The 18,894-nt window shown below is 47.9% G+C and overlaps 1 protein-coding gene across 1 annotated transcript in view; it reads right to left on the bottom strand.

Moving 5' to 3' along the window:
- Positions 1-884: 884 nt before the first annotated feature.
- The window catches only part of LOC122934082 (cytochrome P450 2K6-like), a 43,654-nt gene continuing 25,644 nt past the window's right edge, over positions 885-18,894 (bottom strand). Inside the window, exons 6-10 of the mRNA XM_044289246.1 lie at positions 13,108-13,284; positions 12,615-12,756; positions 2,126-2,310; positions 1,629-1,770; positions 885-1,339 (exon numbers count right to left, since the gene is read on the bottom strand). Coding sequence (XP_044145181.1) covers positions 1,161-1,339; positions 1,629-1,770; positions 2,126-2,310; positions 12,615-12,756; positions 13,108-13,284 — 825 coding nt within the window. The 3' untranslated portion in view covers positions 885-1,160. The remainder of the gene's footprint in view (positions 1,340-1,628; positions 1,771-2,125; positions 2,311-12,614; positions 12,757-13,107; positions 13,285-18,894) is intronic.

The raw sequence follows: 18,894 nt of genomic DNA, 5'->3' as shown, positions 1-18,894 counted from the left end.
GTCCCGTGTCCGTTGTTCCGTTTTCCGTGATTTTCTGCGGACCCATTGACTTTCAATGGGTCCGTGGAAAACTCGGCTAATGCACCGTTTGTCATCCGCGTCCGTGATCCGTGTTTCCAGTCCACGAAAAGAATATGACCTGACACGGACAGGAGTATGCATCCTTCAGTCTTTGAGCGGACGCACGTGCAATAGTACTCGCATTCATTTGCGGGCGCATGCACAATGGATTTTGCCCGATGATTATGCATCGGGCAGGCGCGCGTTCTCAATAGATATGTGCGCGCTTGGTAGATGCCAGCATTGATCAGGTGAAGGATATTTAAACCTGGTCAGTGCCATTGTGCACCTTATTGTATTGGTCTCCTGATGAACCAAAATTGAACATAGGGGGAAACCCGTTGGTCCATTTTTGTAATTTCGAGATATCACGAATTGTTGGGACATTGACCAAATATATCGCATATAGGAATTCCTGGAGAAGCAGGGATTTTAAGGAGAGGGAACAGCCACCGATAAGTGGGGCCTCCCCTTTTGGGGCGATTACTTTTAGGCAGGGACAGCATAGACTAAGAGGGACAGCATCCCGATGCCTAAAGCAGATTTGATTCAGCCATTGTCTGTGTCCAACCTGGATGCCTTCAAGATTCATTGGATAACGCTGCAACATCTGGCATTTAACTACCTCTATTGAGATATATGGTGAACAATATTTCTCCATCACCGAGGTCCGAAGTACCGTGAGTAACCACACTTGTGGTAATAAGTTATGCCTATTATAGTATATCCCTACATTGTGATAACCTTCTCCTTTGCAATCATTTTTTATATATATACTTATTTTTGATGTGGGTATTTTTCAGTTATAATCAATAAAAGTGACGTTTTAAGGGTAAATAATTTATTCAGTGACACTCGTTTTCACATTTTCCCAGCTGTGATATTAATTATATTTCAGTGAATTAATAAACATAGAATAAATGTCAGAGACTTTCTTACACCATACAATGTTATACCTATAAGGAGAAGTGATATGTCAGTGATAACTCTCATGGCATGCAACATCAACTGGAAGCCTGAGTTCTTGCATTAACAACCATTTTATAATGCCCCTTCCTGGGGAAAACTGCAGGGGGTTCATTTAACTTGGTAAATATGTCTCATCTTCTAGAGATTGCACAGATTTCATGGGGTAAAGGGGCGTTAATGACCCCTGGGGCAGGGTTTAGGTCCAGCTCTGCACCAGGAGGGGCCTGGAATGTGAAGTTCTGCAGCAGGGAAGTGAAGAACAGGAAGATCTCCATGTTTGCCAAGTTCTCTCCAGCACAACTTCTTTTACCTGGATTAAATACAAAGAGGTGATAAGAAGGCACTCAGAACCTTCAATAGAGATATGCTGGTATGCTGCAATACTAGAACCACCCATAAGCTACTGAGGACAGCTATATCTAGTAAGCTAGAGCAGTATGTTTATCTTTAATTTGCAAAAAATGATATATGTTAACAGCAGTTTTATGCAGTAGCATGTTTCATAGCATTTTAGCATGTTCATGAAATATGTTTCAGACTCAGGTATATTCTGAAATATGATAACCGTTTCATGGTGATTCACAGGTGAAAATGATTACCTAATGAGAAGGGGACGAAGGCTTCATTCTTCTTGAACTTCCCATCTGAGTCAAGAAAGTGTCCAGGATAAAACTCTTCTGGCTTCTCAAAGTAAGCTTTATCTCTCAGAACAGAGTGCAGGAATGGGATGACGGTGGTGCCCTAGAGGGAGAAAAGATAGGTGATGAAAGATTCCAGATTCCAGGAGCCATATGGCGTCTCCATACAAATTGGTATTATGGAGTTATTCATAAGGAGTCCAAAATAAATCTTTGTATGCCTCCATAGAGGCTTAATTTAAAGTTTTAGACCTTAATGTAAAATCTGGAACAGTTTCCCCCTCCCTCCCAGAACTAACATGTTGTCTAATTTATAGTACTGCTCTCCTTAGAAAGGGTGCTTTTGGGCTCCTTTTGGCTTCAGTGCCTATGTGCAACCTCAACCCCTGCACCCCGTACAACTACATCTCTGATTCCATAATCCAACGAAAATATAAGAAATAAGAAATTCATCTCACCTTTGGAAGAAAATAGCCCCTGAATGTGATGTCCTTGGTAGTGGCATGTGGGACACTTCCAGGTACAATATCACCATATCTTTGAATTTCATGAATTACAGCGTCAGTATATGGCATTTTTTTTCTATGCTCGACTTGGGGTTGAGCAGATCCAATAACATTTTCAATTTCACTTTGCACTTTTTCTATTAAGTAAAACAACACATATGGTATTATGAGTGAAAGTTTTCATAATAGCAGTAGTAGTAATGATAACTTAAAGTTTATGTACACCTTTGTGGGCAATTTTTTTTTAATGATTCAATTTTTCTCATTTTGGGCAAAAATTCTTTTTTTTAATTAGTCTTTATTAAAAACATTTAGCTGTTCTGTCACAAAGGGTTAACTGTTTGTCTAGCTGCGTGAATCCTACTTTCACTTTGTGTTGGCAATCTAATAAACCTTGGGGCACATTTATGAAGACCGGCATTTTTGGACCCTGCGCTGGTGGTGGATCGGCCGGTCTCTACATAACTTCACCACTACCTCTTAATCTATGCCAGCTCCCTTGCTGGCATAGATTTAGACAATTTTCTACGCCTAAAACAGATGTAGAAAATGATGAATGAGATGGGCCTGCCGACCCGTCCTCTTTCCCCGCCCATGCCACAAACCCTTTTTTAGGCCTGGCATGAGCAGGGAAAAGTCGCAGATTGCGGCACAAAGAACCTTTGTGCTGCAATCTGCCCCAGAAATATGCCTAATATAAAGATTTTTTTTTTTGTTAAATACCCCCCTTATCTCTAAATTACTAATAGCTCAAAGACCAATCGAAAAAATGATTTTAGTGCAAATGAGTACAATGCAATAATAATAAAAAAAAATACCTCCAAAGGTGTACATAGCTTTCAAGCTACAATGAGTTAATAAAATACATTTGCATATAGACTAAGCAGTGTTGTCATTGAGTGCATGTTGTTTCCATTATTGTATCACTACTGAATAGAAAAGTTGTATAATTTTGATACATGTTTGATACAGACTAAGCAGTGCTGTTGTGGAGTCCACATTGTGCCCATTACTATACCACTATTAAGTAAAAAAGTATCATGCTGATACATGTTGGATACAGACTAAGCATTTTTGTTTTAGGGTGCATGTGGTGCCCATTACGGTACCACTATTGAGAAGAAAATTATAATCATTTTCATATATGCTGAATATTTACTAAGCTGTATTATTATAGGTTGTACTTTGTGCTCACTACTGTACCACTATTGAGTAGAAAAATATTATAATTTTGATCATTGTTGGATATAGAACAGCCAATACTGCTATGGGGTGTATGCTTTGTTCATTTCTGTACCACTCCTGAGTAGAAAAATATTATTATACATTTTAGATATAGACTATGCAGTACTGTTATGGGGTGAACATCGTGCCCATTACTGAACCACTAATAACCACCCAATTATTACCGGACAGAAATAAATCACAAAAAAACAGACCCACAAATGGAGCCAAAACTATCGCCAAAAAATTGAACCAAAATCTGCACAAAGTGAAAATCGAAAAACTTTATTGATAATGTATAATAAATACATACATGATGATAAAAGGCAGCACAAAGGTGGACCACAAGGATGAGGAACAGGACCCGAGAGGGGGCCGAGAGGTCAGCACACTAAGAGACCGTCAAAAGAATATAATGAAAAAACACCAAGACACCTCTAGACAATAAGCCCCAAACAATACTGCAATAGAGTCAAATATGAGGACAAAAAAACTTGGCGATAAGAAAAGAAAAGGCATACCCTGAATGATGTGTCGATCTCTCAGCCACCTCCTGACCCAACGCCGTTTCGCCAGTAACTTGGCTTCTTCCATATTGCTTGGGGCTTATTGTCTAGAGGTGTCCTGGTGTTTTTTAATTATATTCTTTTCCCTGTCTCTTAGGCCTCATGCACACGACCGTTGTGTGCATCCGTGGCCGTTGTGCCGTTTTCCGTTTTTTTTCGCGGACCCATTGACTTTCAATGGGTCCGTGGAAAAATCGGAAAATGCACCGTTTTGCAGCCGAGGCCGTGATCCGTGTATCCTGTCCGTCAAAAAAATATGACCTGAAAGAACACGGATGCACACAAGATTGGCATCCGTGTCCGTGATCCGTGGCCGTAGGTTGCTTTCATACAGACGGATCCGAAGATCCGTCTGCATAAAAGCTTTTTCTGATCTAAGTTTTCACTTCGTGAAAACTCATTTCCGACAGTATATTCTAACACAGAAGCGTTCCCATGGTGATGGGGACGCTTCTAGTTAGAATACACTGCAAACTTGGTACAAGACTGCCCCCTGCTGCCTGGCACCACCCGATCTCTTACAGGGGGATATGATAGCACAATTAACCTCTTCAGGTGCGGCACCTAAAGGGGTTAATTGTACTATCATATTCTCCTGTAAGAGATCAGGGCTGCCAGGCAGCAGGGGGCAGACCCCCCCCTCCCCAGTTTGAATATCGTTGGTGGCACAGTGTGTGCCCATCCCCCCCCTTCCTCCCTCTATAGTTAAAAATCGTTGGTGGCACAGTGTGTGCCCATGCCCCCCCCCCTTCCTCCCTCTATAGTTAAAAATCGTTGGTGGCACAGTGTGTGCCCATCGCCCCCCCCTTCCTCCCTCTATAGTTAAAAATCGTTGGTGGCACAGTGTGTGCCCATGGCCCCCCCCCCCTTCCTCCCTCTATAGTTAAAAATCATACTTACCTGCTTGCTGCTGCGATGTCTGTGACCAGCCGGGAGCTCCTCCTACTGGTAAGTGACAGTTCTTTAGCAATGCACCGCACAGACCTTTCACTTACCAGTAGGTGGAGCTCCCGGCCGGTCACAGACATCGCAGCAGCAGGCAGGTAAGTATGAATCTTCTACAATTGTACTATTGCTAAGTAACCATGGCAACCAGGGATGCAGTAGCTTCCTGGTTGCCATGGTTACCGATCGGAGCCCCAGCGATTAAACTGGGACTCCGATCAGAACTCCGCTGCCACCAATGATGGGGGGGGGGAAGATGGAGGGGGGCGATGGTGGGCGCACACTGTGCCACCAACGATTTTAAACTATAGAGGGAGGAAGGGGGGGGCGATGGGCACACACTGTGCCACCAACGATTTTTAACTATAGAGGGAGGAAGGGGGGGGCGATGGGCACACACTGTGCCACCAACGATTTTTAACTATAGAGGGAGGAAGGGGGGGGGGGCGATGCAACGATATTCAAACTGGGGAGGGGGGGGGTCTGCCCCCTGCTGCCTGGCAGCCCTGATCTCTTACAGGAGAATATGATAGTACAATTAACCCCTTTAGGTGCCGCACCTGAAGAGGGTAATTGTGCTATCATATCCCCCTGTAAGAGATCGGGTGGTGCCAGGCAGCAGGGGGCAGTCTTGTACCAAGTTTGCAGTGTATTCTAACCTGAAGCGTCCCCATCACCATGGGAACGCCTCTGTGTTAGAATATACTGTCGGAAATGAGTTTCACGAAGTAGCTCATATCCGACAGTATATTCTAACGTAGAGGCGTTCCCATGGTGATGGGGACGCTTCAAGTTATGTTCGGGTGTCCGCCTGGCCGTGCGGAGGCAAGCGGATCCGTCCAGACTTATAATGTAAGTCAATGGGGACGGATCCGTTTGAAGATGACACACTGTGGCTCAATTTTCAAACGGATCCGTCCCCCATTGACTTTCAATGTAAAGTCTGGACGGATCCGTCTGAGGCTACTTTCACACTTAGAAATGTTTTAACAATATAATGCAGATGGATCCGCTCTGAACGGAGCCACCGTCTGCATTATGAACACAAGTGTGAAAGTAAAGGGACTCCTGACTTTACATTGAAAGTCAATGGGGACGGATCCATTTGCAATTGCACCATATTGTGTCAACTTCAAACGGATCCGTCCCCATTGACTTGCATTGTAATTCAGGACGGATCCGTTTGGCTCCGCACGGCCAGGCGGACGCCAAAACGACTTTTTTTTCATGTCCGTGGATCCTCCAAAAATCAAGGAAGACCCACGGACGAAAAAACTGTCACGGATCACGGACCCACGGACCCCGTTTTTGCGGACCGTGAAAAAAAACGGTCGTGTGCATGAGGCCTTAGTGTGTTGACCTCTCGTCCCCCTCTCGGGTCCTGTTCCTCATCCTTTGTGCTGCCTTTTATCATCATGTATGTATTTATTATAAATTATCAATAAAGTTTTTCGATTTTCACTTTGTGAAGATTTTGGTTAAATTTTTTGGCGATATGAACCACTAATTAGTATATATGTATTATCATTTTGATACACATTTACCGATTTATATAAAGATGCCTACACTATAGTAGATTTAATATATTGTTTTTTCAGCCATGATATCAAATACCAGATACTGTAAGAAGAACAAAGAATGTTTGAGCTGTGTGACATCACCAGGTTCATGATAATTTTTTTGCAAAAAAGAACATTTTAGTTTTTCCTTTTTATATGATGAAACTTGAAAGAACGATACCTATTTACCGTATACATTCGTAAAACTGAGCATATTTGAATAAAGGTCCATCTGAATTAGTATAATAGAGTTCTGTATATCAATATGACTAGGGATGAGCGAACCTGAACTGTATAGTTCGGGTTCGTACCGAATTTTGGGGTGTCCGTGACACGGACCCGAACCCGAACATTTTAGTAAAAGTCCGGGTTCGGGTTCGGTGTTCGTCGCTTTCTTGGCGCTTTTTGAAAGGCTGCAAAGCAGCCAATCAACAAGCGTCATACTACTTGCCCCAAGAGGCTGTCACAGCCATGCCTAATATTGGCATGGCTGTGATTGGCCAGTGCAGCATGTGACCCAGCCTCTATTTAAGCTGGAGTCACGTAGCGCCGCACATCACTCTGCTCTGATAAGTGTAGGGAGAGGTTGCAGCTGCGACGTTAGGGCGAGATTAGGCAGGGATTTAATCTTCCAAAAAACTTAATTCAGTGATCGATCTACAGCTGTGGATCACTGAACTGCTGCTATTCAATTGCTCACTGTTTTTAGGCTGCCCAGAGCGTTTTTCATTCACTTTTTTCTGGGGTGATCGGCGGCCATTTTGTGTCTTGTGGTGCGCCAGCACAAACTGCCACCAAGTACATTTAACCATCAATAGTGTGGTTATTTTTTGGCTATATCCTACATCAAGGTCAAGCTGTCACCAAGTGCATTTAACCATCAATAGTGTGGTTATTTGTTGGCTATATACTACATATAAGGCAAGCTGTCACCAAGTGCATTTAACCCTCAATAGTGTGGTTGTTTTTTGGCTATATCCTACATATGGGGCATGCTGTTACCAAGTGCATTTAACCATCAATAGTGTGGTTATTTTTTGGCTATATCCTACATCAGGGGCAAGCTGTCACCAAGTGCATTTAACCATCAATAGTGTGGTTATTTTTTGGCTATATCCTACATCAGGGGCTTGGCTGTGCTTGCTATTTTATTGAGGGGTGAAATACAATTGCCAAAATAGCAGTACCCTAAATCTGGTGTTTCAGCTGTGGCCAGCCAATTGTAATACTGTCTGCTGTCTGGCAAAGGATATTTTTTTGTTCAGGGTTGAAATACAATTCCCAACTTAGCAATTTCCTAAATTAGTGGTTTCTGCTGTATCAGGGCTACTTTAAATCTATTCATTAAAAGGGTATATAAGATTCAAGGTGCAGATAGGGTCATTCTCAATAACTTCACACACACGCTACTGTGCATTTCCAAGTCTAATTCTGTCTGTAAACGTATACCTGTCACCCAGCGCCTAAATACTAGGCCTAAAATTTATATCCTGCTAAATCTGTGTTTATTACTGTGGCTGGTAAAGTTATTTAGTGTCCGTCAAAGCACAGTTTTTGTTCTGGGTTGAAATACAATTCCCAATTTAGCAATTTCCTAAATTAGTGTTTTCTGCTGTATCAGACCTACTTTAAATCTATCCATAAATGGGTATATTAGATTCAAGGTGCTGATAGGGTCATCCACAATAACTTCACACGCGACCGTGCATTTCCAAGTCTAATTCTGTCCGTAAACGTATACCTGTCATCCAGCGCCTAAATACTAGGCCTCAAATTTATATTCAGCTAAATCTGTTGTTACTGCTATGCCTTATTAGTGTAATACTGTACCTAAATAGATAGCCAGATAGTGTTAGGTGTCTGTAAAAAAGAAGGCCTGAATTTGAATTCAATACATTGGGCCAAATAATATTTTTCTTATTGTGGTGAACGGTAGCAATGAGGAAAACATCTAGTAAGGGACACGGACGTGGACATGGTCGTGGTGGTGTTAGTGGACCCTCTGGTGCTGGGAGAGGACGTGGCCGTTCTGCCACAGCCACACGTCCTAGTGTACCAACTACCTCAGGTCCCAGTAGCCGCCAGAATTTACAGCGATATTTGGTGGGGCCCAATGCTGTTCTAAGGATGGTAAGGCCTGAGCAGGTACAGGCATTAGTCAATTGGGTGGCCGACAGTGGATCCAGCACGTTCACATTATCTCCCACCCAGTCTTCTGCAGAAAGCGCACAGATGGCGCCTGAAAACCAAGCCCATCAGTCTGTCACATCACCCCCTTGCATACCAGGGAAACTGTCTGGGCCTCAAGTTATGCAGCAGTCTCTTATGCTGTTTGAAGACTCCGCTGGCAGGGTTTCCCAAGGGCATCCACCTAGCCCTTCCCCAGCGGTGGAAGACATAGAATGCACTGACGCACAACCACTTATGTTTCCTGATGATGAGGACATGGGAATACCACCTCAGCACGTCTCTGATGATGACGAAACACAGGTGCCAACTGCTGCGTCTTTCTGCAGTGTGCAGACTGAACAGGAGGTCAGGGATCAAGACTGGGTGGAAGACGATGCAGGGGACGATGAGGTCCTAGACCCCACATGGAATGAAGGTCGTGCCACTGACTTTCACAGTTCGGAGGAAGAGGCGGTGGTGAGACTGAGCCAACAGCGTAGCAAAAGAGGGAGCAGTGGGCAAAAGCAGAACACCCGCCGCCAAGAGACTCCGCCTGCTACTGACCGCCGCCATCTGGGACCGAGCACCCTAAAGGCAGCTTCAAGGAGTTCCCTGGCATGGCACTTCTTCAAACAATGTGCTGACGACAAGACCCGAGTGGTTTGCACGCTGTGCCATCAGAGCCTGAAGCGAGGCATTAACGTTCTGAACCTTAGCACAACCTGCATGACCAGGCACCTGCATGCAAAGCATGAACTGCAGTGGAGTAAACACCTTAAAAACAAGGAAGTCACTCAGGCTCCCCCTGCTACCTCTTCTGCTGCTGCCGCCTCGGCCTCTTCTCCTGCTGCCGCCTCGACCTCTTCCTCCGCCTCTGCAGGAACGTTGGCACCTGCCGCCCAGCAAACAGGGGATGTACCACCAACACCACCACCTCCGTCACCAAGCATCTCAACCATGTCACACGGCAGCGTTCAGCTCTCCATCTCACAAACATTTGAGAGAAAGCAAAAATTCCCACCTAGCCACCCTCGATCCCTGGCCCTGAATGCCAGCATTTCTAAACTACTGGCCTATAAAATGCTGTCATTTAGGCTGGTGGACACAGACAGCTTCAAACTGCTCATGTCGCTTGCTGTCCCACAGTATGTTGTTCCCAGCCGGCACTACTTCTCCAAGAGAGCCGTGCCTTCCCTGCACAACCAAGTATCCGATAAAATCAAGTGTGCACTGCGCAATGCCATCTGTGGCAAGGTCCACCTAACCACAGATACGTGGACCAGTAAGCACGGCCAGGGACGCTATATCTCCCTAACTGCACACTGGGTAAATGTAGTGGCGGCTGGGCCCCAGGCGGAGAGCTGTTTGGCGCAGGTCCTTCCGCCACAAAGGTTCGCAGGGCAACATTCTTTGCCTCCTGTTGCCACATCCTCCTACTCAGCTTCCTCCTCCTCTTCTTCCACCTGCTCATCCAGTCAGCCACACACCTTCACCACCAACTTCAGCACAGCCCGGGGTAAACGTCAGCAGGCCATTCTGCAACTCATATGTTTGGGGGACAGGCCCCACACCGCACAGGAGTTGTGGCGGGGTATAGAACAACAGACCGACGAGTGGTTGCTGCCGTTGAGCCTTAAGCCCGGCCTGGTGGTGTGCGATAATAGGCGAAATCTCGTTGCAGCTCGGGGACTAGCCGGTTTAACGCACATCCCTTCCCTGGCGCATGTGCTGAATTTGGTGGTGCAGAGGTTCATTCACAACTACCCCGACATGTCAGAGCTGCTGCATAAAGTGCGGGCCGTCTGTTTGCGCTGTGCGAGCAGCAGCAGGCCATAGTGGAGTTTCAGCTGCAGCACGCACGGGTCAGTCGCACTGCGGAACAGCACCACTTCACCACCAATGACTGGGCCTCCATGCGAGACCTGTGTGCCCTGTTGCGCTGTTTTGAGTACTCCACCAACATGGTCAGTGGCGATGACGCCGTTATCAGCATTACAATACCACTTCTATGTCTCCTTGAGAAAACACTTAGGGCGATGATGGAAGAGGAGGTGGCCCAGGAGGAGGAGGAGGAGGAAGAGGGGTCATTTTTAGCACTTTCAGGCCAGTCTCTTAGAAGTGACTCAGAGGGAGGTTTTTTGCAAACGCAGAGGCCAGGTACAAATGTGGCCAGCCAGGGCCCACTACTGGAGGACGAGGATGAGGTGGAGGAGGAAGCGGGGTGGCACCCAACGCAGCTCGGGTCCATCACTGGTGCGTGGCTGGGGGGAAACGCAGGACGATGACGATGCGCCTCCCACATGGGACAGCTTGTCCTTACCTCTGGGCAGCCTTGCACACATGAGCGACTAAATGCTGCAGTGCCTGCACAACAACAGCAGAGTTGCCCACATTTTAACGTGTGCGGACTAGTGGGTTGCCACCCTGCTGGATCCACGGTACAAAGACAATGTGCCCACCTTACTTCCTGCACTGGAGCGTGATAGGAAGATGCGCGAGTACAAGCGCACGTTGGTAGATGCGCTACTGAGAGCATTACCAAATGTCACAGGGGAACAAGTGGAAGCCCAAGGCTAAGACAGAGGAGGAGCAAGAGGTTGCCAAGGCAGCTGTGTCACGGCCAGCTCCTCTGAGGGCAGGGTGAGCATGGCAGAGATGTGGAAAAGTTTTGTCAACACGCCACAGCTAACTGCACCACCACCTGATACGCAACGTGCTAGCAGGAGGCAACATTTCACTAACATGGTGGAACAGTACGTGTGCACACCCCTCCACGTACTGACTGATGGTTCGGCCCCATTCAACTTCTGGGTCTCTAAATTGTCCACGTGGCCAGAGCTAGCCTTTTATGCATTTGAGGTGCTGGCCTGCCCGGCGGCCAGCATTTTGTCTGAACGTGTATTCAGCACGGCAGGGGGCGTCATTACAGACAAACGCAGCCGCCTGTCTACAGCCAATGTGAACAAGCTGACGTTCATAAAAATGAACCAGGCATGGATCCCACAGGACCTGTCCGTCGCTTGTCCAGATTAGACATTAACTACCTCCCCTTAACCATATATTATTGTACTCCAGGGCACTTCCTCATTCAATCCTATTTTTATTTTCATGTTACCATTAAATTGCGGGGCAACCCAAAGTTGAATGGATCTCTCCTCTGCCTGGGCCTAAATATCTGACAATGGACTGTTCCAGTGTTGGGTGACGTGAAGCATGATTCTCTGCTATGATATGAAGACTAATTCTCTGCTGACATGAAGCCAGATTCTCTGTTACGGGACCTCTCTCCTCTGCCTGGGTGCCTGGGCCTAAATATCTGACAATGGACTGTTCCAGTGTTGGGTGACGTGAAGCATGATTCTCTGCTATGATATGAAGACTGATTCTCTGCTGACATGAAGCCAGATTCTCTGTTACGGGACCTCTCTCCTCTGCCTGGGTGCCTGGGCCTAAATATCTGACAATGGACTGTTCCAGTGTTGGGTGACGTGAAGCATGATTCTCTGCTATGATATGAAGACTGATTCTCTGCTGACATGAAGCCAGATTCTCTGTTACGGGACCTCTCTCTTCTGCCTGGGTGCCTGGGCCTAAATATCTGACAATGGACTGTTCCAGTGTTGGGTGACGTGAAGCATGATTCTCTGCTATGATATGATAACTGATTCTCTGCTGACATGAAGCCAGATTCTCTGTTACAGGACCTCTCTCCTCTGCCTGGGTGCCTGGGCCTAAATATCTGACAATGGACTATTCCAGTGTTGGGTGACGTGAAGCCTTTTTAGTGCCGAAAAGTTCGGGTCCCCATTGACTTCAATGGGGTTCGGGTTCAGGACGAAGTTCGGGTCGGGTTCGGATCCCGAACCTGAACATTTCCGGGAAGTTCGGCCGAACTTCTCGAACCCGAACATCCAGGTGTTCGCTCAACTCTAAATATGACCAATGTGACCATATATTTATATCGCATGTATTGCTTACTTTGGATGTCAGGATATTTCATCATTAGAAGTTGACCCCACCGCAGAGTGGTTGAGGTGGTCTCCATCCCAGCAGCGAACAGGTTACTGACCAGCCCGTTTAGGTTCTCATTATGGTAATACAATGTAGATTCTGGTTTTCCCTTTATAAGAAAAGTAGAATTTAAAAAACAAACAGGATTGATCTGTATCACCCAGCTCAGAGCTGTCTATTCACTTACCATTACTTTAGGAATTATGGTGACAATGCCCCAGACTGTGAGGGGTATAATTACTTTTTCCAATGTGAAATACGAACAGTAAATATGCAAACTAAAATTACAAGAAATTACAATTGTTGTGTATAATAGTTGGCACTGGTTTAGTATGCCATAATTATGTAAGTGTTTTGGGTCAAACACCCCTCCCCGACACACCATTATGGTCTATTAGATATGGTAGATAGATACTACTACAACTTATTTATTGTAATATATAACATATGAATACTGTACCTCTTTTTGTTTAGCAAGGAAGGAATCAATGAGGTTCCTCTGATTATGTATATCTAGTTCTTTCTCTTTTCTTGTGAACGTTTCTGTTACAAAGTCCCGCAGCTCTTTGTTGTTTTCAAAAATCTTTTTATGGTCCCCGGGTAGCCATCTAATCAGCCAGGGATAACTGTTGTACAGCTGAATACAAGATGAATGATATTAAATCTAAACAAAATGTCTGCAAGCCTCATTAAGTATAATGGGTTCCTGCTGAGATCTGGCCGCATTTCGACAGACAATGCGGAGAATCAGCAGGACACAAACCACTGCATGTTACAGTTTGTGTTCGGTCGATTCCTGGCATTGTCTGTCGGAACAGTGTGCCAGAATTCACACCGGAGGTGTAGCCTTAATTGGGAGCAGACGCAGTGCAGTGTGAATGTGGAAAGGGTATGGATATAGTGGAATGCTGCCAAAATAGTAGCAGCACCAGAAGTGGCATAGCATGGAACATGCAAGGTAGTAGGCCGGCTGGCTATTGGTAGTAGTAGTAGTAGTGGTGGTAGTAGTATTGGTAGTAGTGGCCGATGTCTTGCGTTAATAGTTGTGATAGTAGGGGTTTAGCAGCAAGAGGCTGCAGTGACGGCTGCAGCAGCAGTCATATGGTGCATGTTGGCAGGCAGGTAGCAGCATGATGGAGGCAGCAGCAGCCTTACTGAAGATGATGGCAGGCCACAGCAGTGGCATGATTGCTGTGGTGACATGATGGAGGCGGCAGCAGCTGTACAGAACGTAATGGTAGGCAGGTCGCAGCAGTGGCATGATAGCTGTGGGGGCATAATGGTGGCAGCAGCAGCCTTACGGAATATGATAGTCAGCAAGCCGTGGTGGTGGCATGATAGAGGTGGCAGAAGCAACAGTGGCAAGATGGGGTACCACCTGCAAAGCCAGATCTATTTTTGAGCCTCAGCCAGAGGAGTGTGAAAATCCTCCCCAATCCAGGCTTGGTTCATTTTGACAAAAGTGACGTTTTGGACACTGATGGAGGCCAACTTGGAGCCTAGCCAAGAAAGAAGAAAGATAACATGATGTGCTACTTCAGACCACTGTTGCAGTCTGCCTGCCCGGAAATCTATGGGGTCAGGGAATAGTGTATGGATCGGAGACTAACCAGAGGCAGGAGTTGTCGGCTTGCTGACAGCGCTCAGCCTGGTGTGGCACATGGGAAAACTGCTCCATCATGTTGAGGAGACTAAAATGGCAGTTGCTGCTACACTGGCTGCTGCTGCTCATAGCAGTGGGAGAGGGTGACTCAGCAGGGAATGCAGAGGTGCATCCCTTTCAGACATGCTGGTGGCAGGTGTCTGCTCACCATAAGCTGCGGCAAGCTGCTTTCACATGGCTTCCTGGTAATAATGTAATTTGTTTTCCCTTTCTGCAAGAGGAGGCTATCTGGTGCATGACAAAATCATTGACGGCTTAAAGGTGTTCGCACAGACGCTTGAGCATGTGCAACATTGAATTTTAAAGAGTTGGCATGTCGCAGATTAAATGTCGTAGTGGCAGGCCATTCTGTCACTGCAAGTCCAGGAGAGCGTTTCTCGCCACATAAGAATGCCTCAAGTGCTTGGACAGTCTCCTGGACTTGCCAGCATCTTGGGCAAGCCAGTGTACATATTTAGAAAGCATTGCACCACTAGGTTGATGTCTGCCATGCAGGGAGCATGTGTTATTCCTCCCAAGTTCAGGACAGCCAGGATGTTGTGCCTATTATTGCTGACCACATCGCCCAGTTGGAATTGCCGGGGTTATAGCCAGCAGGATGTTTGCTGCTTAATGTACTTTAGCAACTGCTCAATTGTTTGATTACTCTGGACCAGGCAGATCAGCTCCAACATGTTGTGGAAATGTTTGACTTGACATATGCAGGCATGGGATCCAGCCGGTTCTCTCCGGTTCTGCCGAACCGTTTGTTAAAATTACAGGCGGTTCGCAGGACCGGTGAGAAGCAGGGATCCCGACCCGGTCCTGCAGCTGCGCCTGCACCCCTGTATTTTTCAGCCTGCGGCTGTTAGGGCTGCAACGATTAATCGATTATATTCGATAACTGGATTCGTTGTCGACGAATCCAGTTATCGAATAATCGCCGATTCGTTGCTATCCGGGCGGGCGGTCGCTGCATCTTTATTTTACCTTTTTACAATGACGCTCCTGTAACAGCCAGGCAGAGCGGACGGCGGCGTAACGTCACTCACTCACGTGACATGCCTGCTCCGCCTCCTTCATTCATGAGGTGGGCGGAGCAGGTGCGTCACGTGAGTGGCGTTACGCCGCCGTCCGCTCTGCCTGGCTGTTACAGGAGCGTCATTGTAAAAAGGTAAAATAAAGATGCAGACGTGATTAGTCCGACTTATAAGCATCGGGGCCGGGGCTGTTATGGGGAGGATCTGTCTATGGCACTGCTATGGGGAGGGGGGTCTGTGTATAGCACTTCTATGGGGAGGGGGGAGGATCTGTCTATGGCACTGCTATGGGGAGGGGGGGGGATCTGTCTATGGCACTGCTATGGGGAGGGGGGGATCTGTGTATGGCACTGCTATGGGAAGGGGGATCTGTGCACTGTTATGTGGAAAGGGATCTGTGCACTGTTATGCCCATAACAGTGCACATATCCCCCTCTCCATAACAGCGCCACCCACAGATCCCCCTCTCCATAACTGCGCCACCCACAGATCCCTCTCCATAACAGCGCCATCCACAGATCCCCCTCTCCATAACTGCGCCGCCCACAGATCCCCCTCTCCATAACAGCGCCATCCACAGATCCCCCTCTCCATAACTGCGCCGTCCACAGATCCCCCTCTCCATAACTGCGCCACCCACAGATCCCCCTCTCCATAACTGCGCCGTCCACAGATCCCCCTCTCCATAACTACGCCGTCCACAGATCCCCCTCTCCATAACTACGCCACCCACAGATCACCCTCTCCATAACTACGCCGTCCACAGATCCCCCTCTCCATAACTACGCCATCCACAGATCCCCCTCTCCATAACTGCGCCGTCCACAGATCCCCCTCTCCATAACTACGCCATCCACAGATCCCCCTCTCCATAACTGCGCCGTCCACAGATCCCCCTCTCCATAACTGCGCCACCCACAGATCCCCCTCTCCATAACTGCGCCGTCCACAGATCCCCCTCTCCATAACTACGCCGTCCACAGATCCCCCTCTCCATAACTACGCCACCCACAGATCACCCTCTCCATAACTACGCCGTCCACAGATCCCCCTCTCCATAACTACGCCATCCACAGATCCCCCTCTCCATAACTGCGCCGTCCACAGATCCCCCTCTCCATAACTACGCCATCCACAGATCCCCCTCTCCATAACTGCGCCGTCCACAGATCCCCCTCTCCATAACTACGCCACCCACAGATCACCCTCTCCATAACTACGCCGTCCACAGATCACCCTCTCCATAACTACGCCGTCCACAGATCCCCCTCTCCATAACTACGCCGTCCACAGATCCCCCTCTCCATAACTGCGCCGTCCACAGATCCCCCTCTCCATAACTGCGCCGTCCACAGATCCCCCTCTCCATAACTGCGCCACCCACAGATCCCCCTCTCCATAACTACGCCACCCACAGATCCCCCTCTCCATAACTACGCCACCCACAGATCCCCCTCTCCATAACTACGCCATCCACAGATCCCCCTCTCCATAACTACGCCATCCACAGATCCCCCCTCTCCATAACTGCGCCGTCCACAGATCCCCCATAATAGTGTCGTCCACAGATCCCCCCTCTCCATAACTGCGCCGTCCACAGATCCCCCATAATAGTGTCGTCCACAGATCCCCCCTCTCCATAACTGCGCCGTCCACAGATCCCCCATAATAGTGTCGTCCACAGATCCCCCATAAGTGTCGCCCACAGATCCCCCATAATAGTGTCGTCCACAATTTGTTTTAATATGGCCTTTGAACATATTTTTTCAAGTAAGATCATATAAACCTCTCTGTTTTGTAATTTTGTCGTTTTTGCCGATTAATCGATTAATCGTAGAAATTAATCGGCAACTAATCGATTATTCAAATAATCGTTAGCTGCAGCCCTAGCGGCTGTTACTTACAGTCAGTCAGCGTGAGCGTGGCTGTGTGTGTGTCAGCCAGTCTTCCACAGTGCTGCCGCCCTCCCCCCGCCCCCAGCCTCGCAGTCATGGCAACAAAGGGGAGTGTCTTGAGAGTGAGCAGCGCCGCGAAGCTGCCAGCCCAGAACAGAGAAGGAGAGAGGAGTCCTCTCACTGTCTGCAGAGTGCCCTAGTTGCTGACAGTCCACACCCCACACACAGCCATGAAAGATTGAAGAGCCGGCCCCTAGCCTAACAGAAAGGAGTCTGGACAGGTCAGGACTCAGGACAGCCTGGTTGGTTGAGTGTGATTTGTGTGACACTGACAAGTTGGCATTAAGGAGGGGACCACCGACCAGGGGCTGAAATTGAAATGTGACAACATAACAAAAATGGAGGGGGCCATGAATCTGTGGGGAGAAGCTATGTGAGAATATGGAGGGGGCCATGTGGGGAGAAGCAATGTGAGAACATGGAGGGGGCCATGAATCTGTGGGGAGAAGCAATGTGAGAACATGGAGGGGGCCATGTGGGGAGAAGCAATGTGAGAACATGGAGGGGGCCATGTGGGGAGAAGCAATGTGAGAACATGGAGGGGGCCATGTGGGGAGAAGCAATGTGAGAACATGGAGGGGGCCATGTGGGGAGAAGCAATGTGAGAACATGGAGGGGGCCATGTGGGGAGAAGCAATGTGAGAACATGGAGGGGCCATGAATCTGTGGGGAGAAGCAATGTGAGAACATGGAGGGGGCATGAATCTGTGGGGAGAAGCAATGTGAGAACATGGAGGGGGCCATGAATCTGTGGGGAGAAGCAATGTGAGAACATGGAGGGGCCATGAATCTGTGGGGAGAAGCAATGTGAGAACATGGAGGGGGCCATGTGGGGAGAAGCAATGTGAGAACATGGAGGGGGCCATGTGGGGAGAAGCAATGTGAGAACATGGAGGGGGCCATGTGGGGAGAAGCAATGTGAGAACATGGAGGGGCCATGAATCTGTGGGGAGAAGCAATGTGAGAACATGGAGGGGCCATGAATCTGTGGGGAGAAGCAATGTGAGAACATGGAGGGGGCCATGAATCTGTGGGGAGAAGCAATGTGAGAACATGGAGGGGCCATGAATCTGTGGGGAGAAGCAATGTGAGAACATGGAGGGGGCCATGTGGGGAGAAGCAATGTGAGAACATGGAGGGGGCCATGTGGGGAGAAGCAATGTGAGAACATGGAGGGGGCCATGTGGGGAGAAGCAATGTGAGAACATGGAGGGGCCATGAATCTGTGGGAAGAAGCAATGTGAGAACATGGAGGGGCCATGAATCTGTGGGGAGAAGCAATGTGAGAACATGGAGGGGGCCATGAATCTGTGGGGAGAAGCAATGTGAGAACATGGAGGGGCCATGAATCTGTGGGGAGAAGCAATGTGAGAACATGGAGGGGGCCATGTGGGGAGAAGCAATGTGAGAACATGGAGGGGGCCATGTGGGGAGAAGCAATGTGAGAACATGGAGGGGGCCATGTGGGGAGAAGCAATGTGAGAACATGGAGGGGCCATGAATCTGTGGGGAGAAGCAATGTGAGAACATGGAGGGGCCATGAATCTGTGGGGAGAAGCAATGTGAGAACATGGAGGGGGCCATGAATCTGTGGGGAGAAGCAATGTGAG

Source organism: Bufo gargarizans, chromosome 4 (assembly GCF_014858855.1).
Source record: "Bufo gargarizans isolate SCDJY-AF-19 chromosome 4, ASM1485885v1, whole genome shotgun sequence".
NCBI lineage: Eukaryota > Metazoa > Chordata > Amphibia > Anura > Bufonidae > Bufo > Bufo gargarizans.
This window is presented reverse-complemented; position numbering and strand designations above follow the sequence as displayed.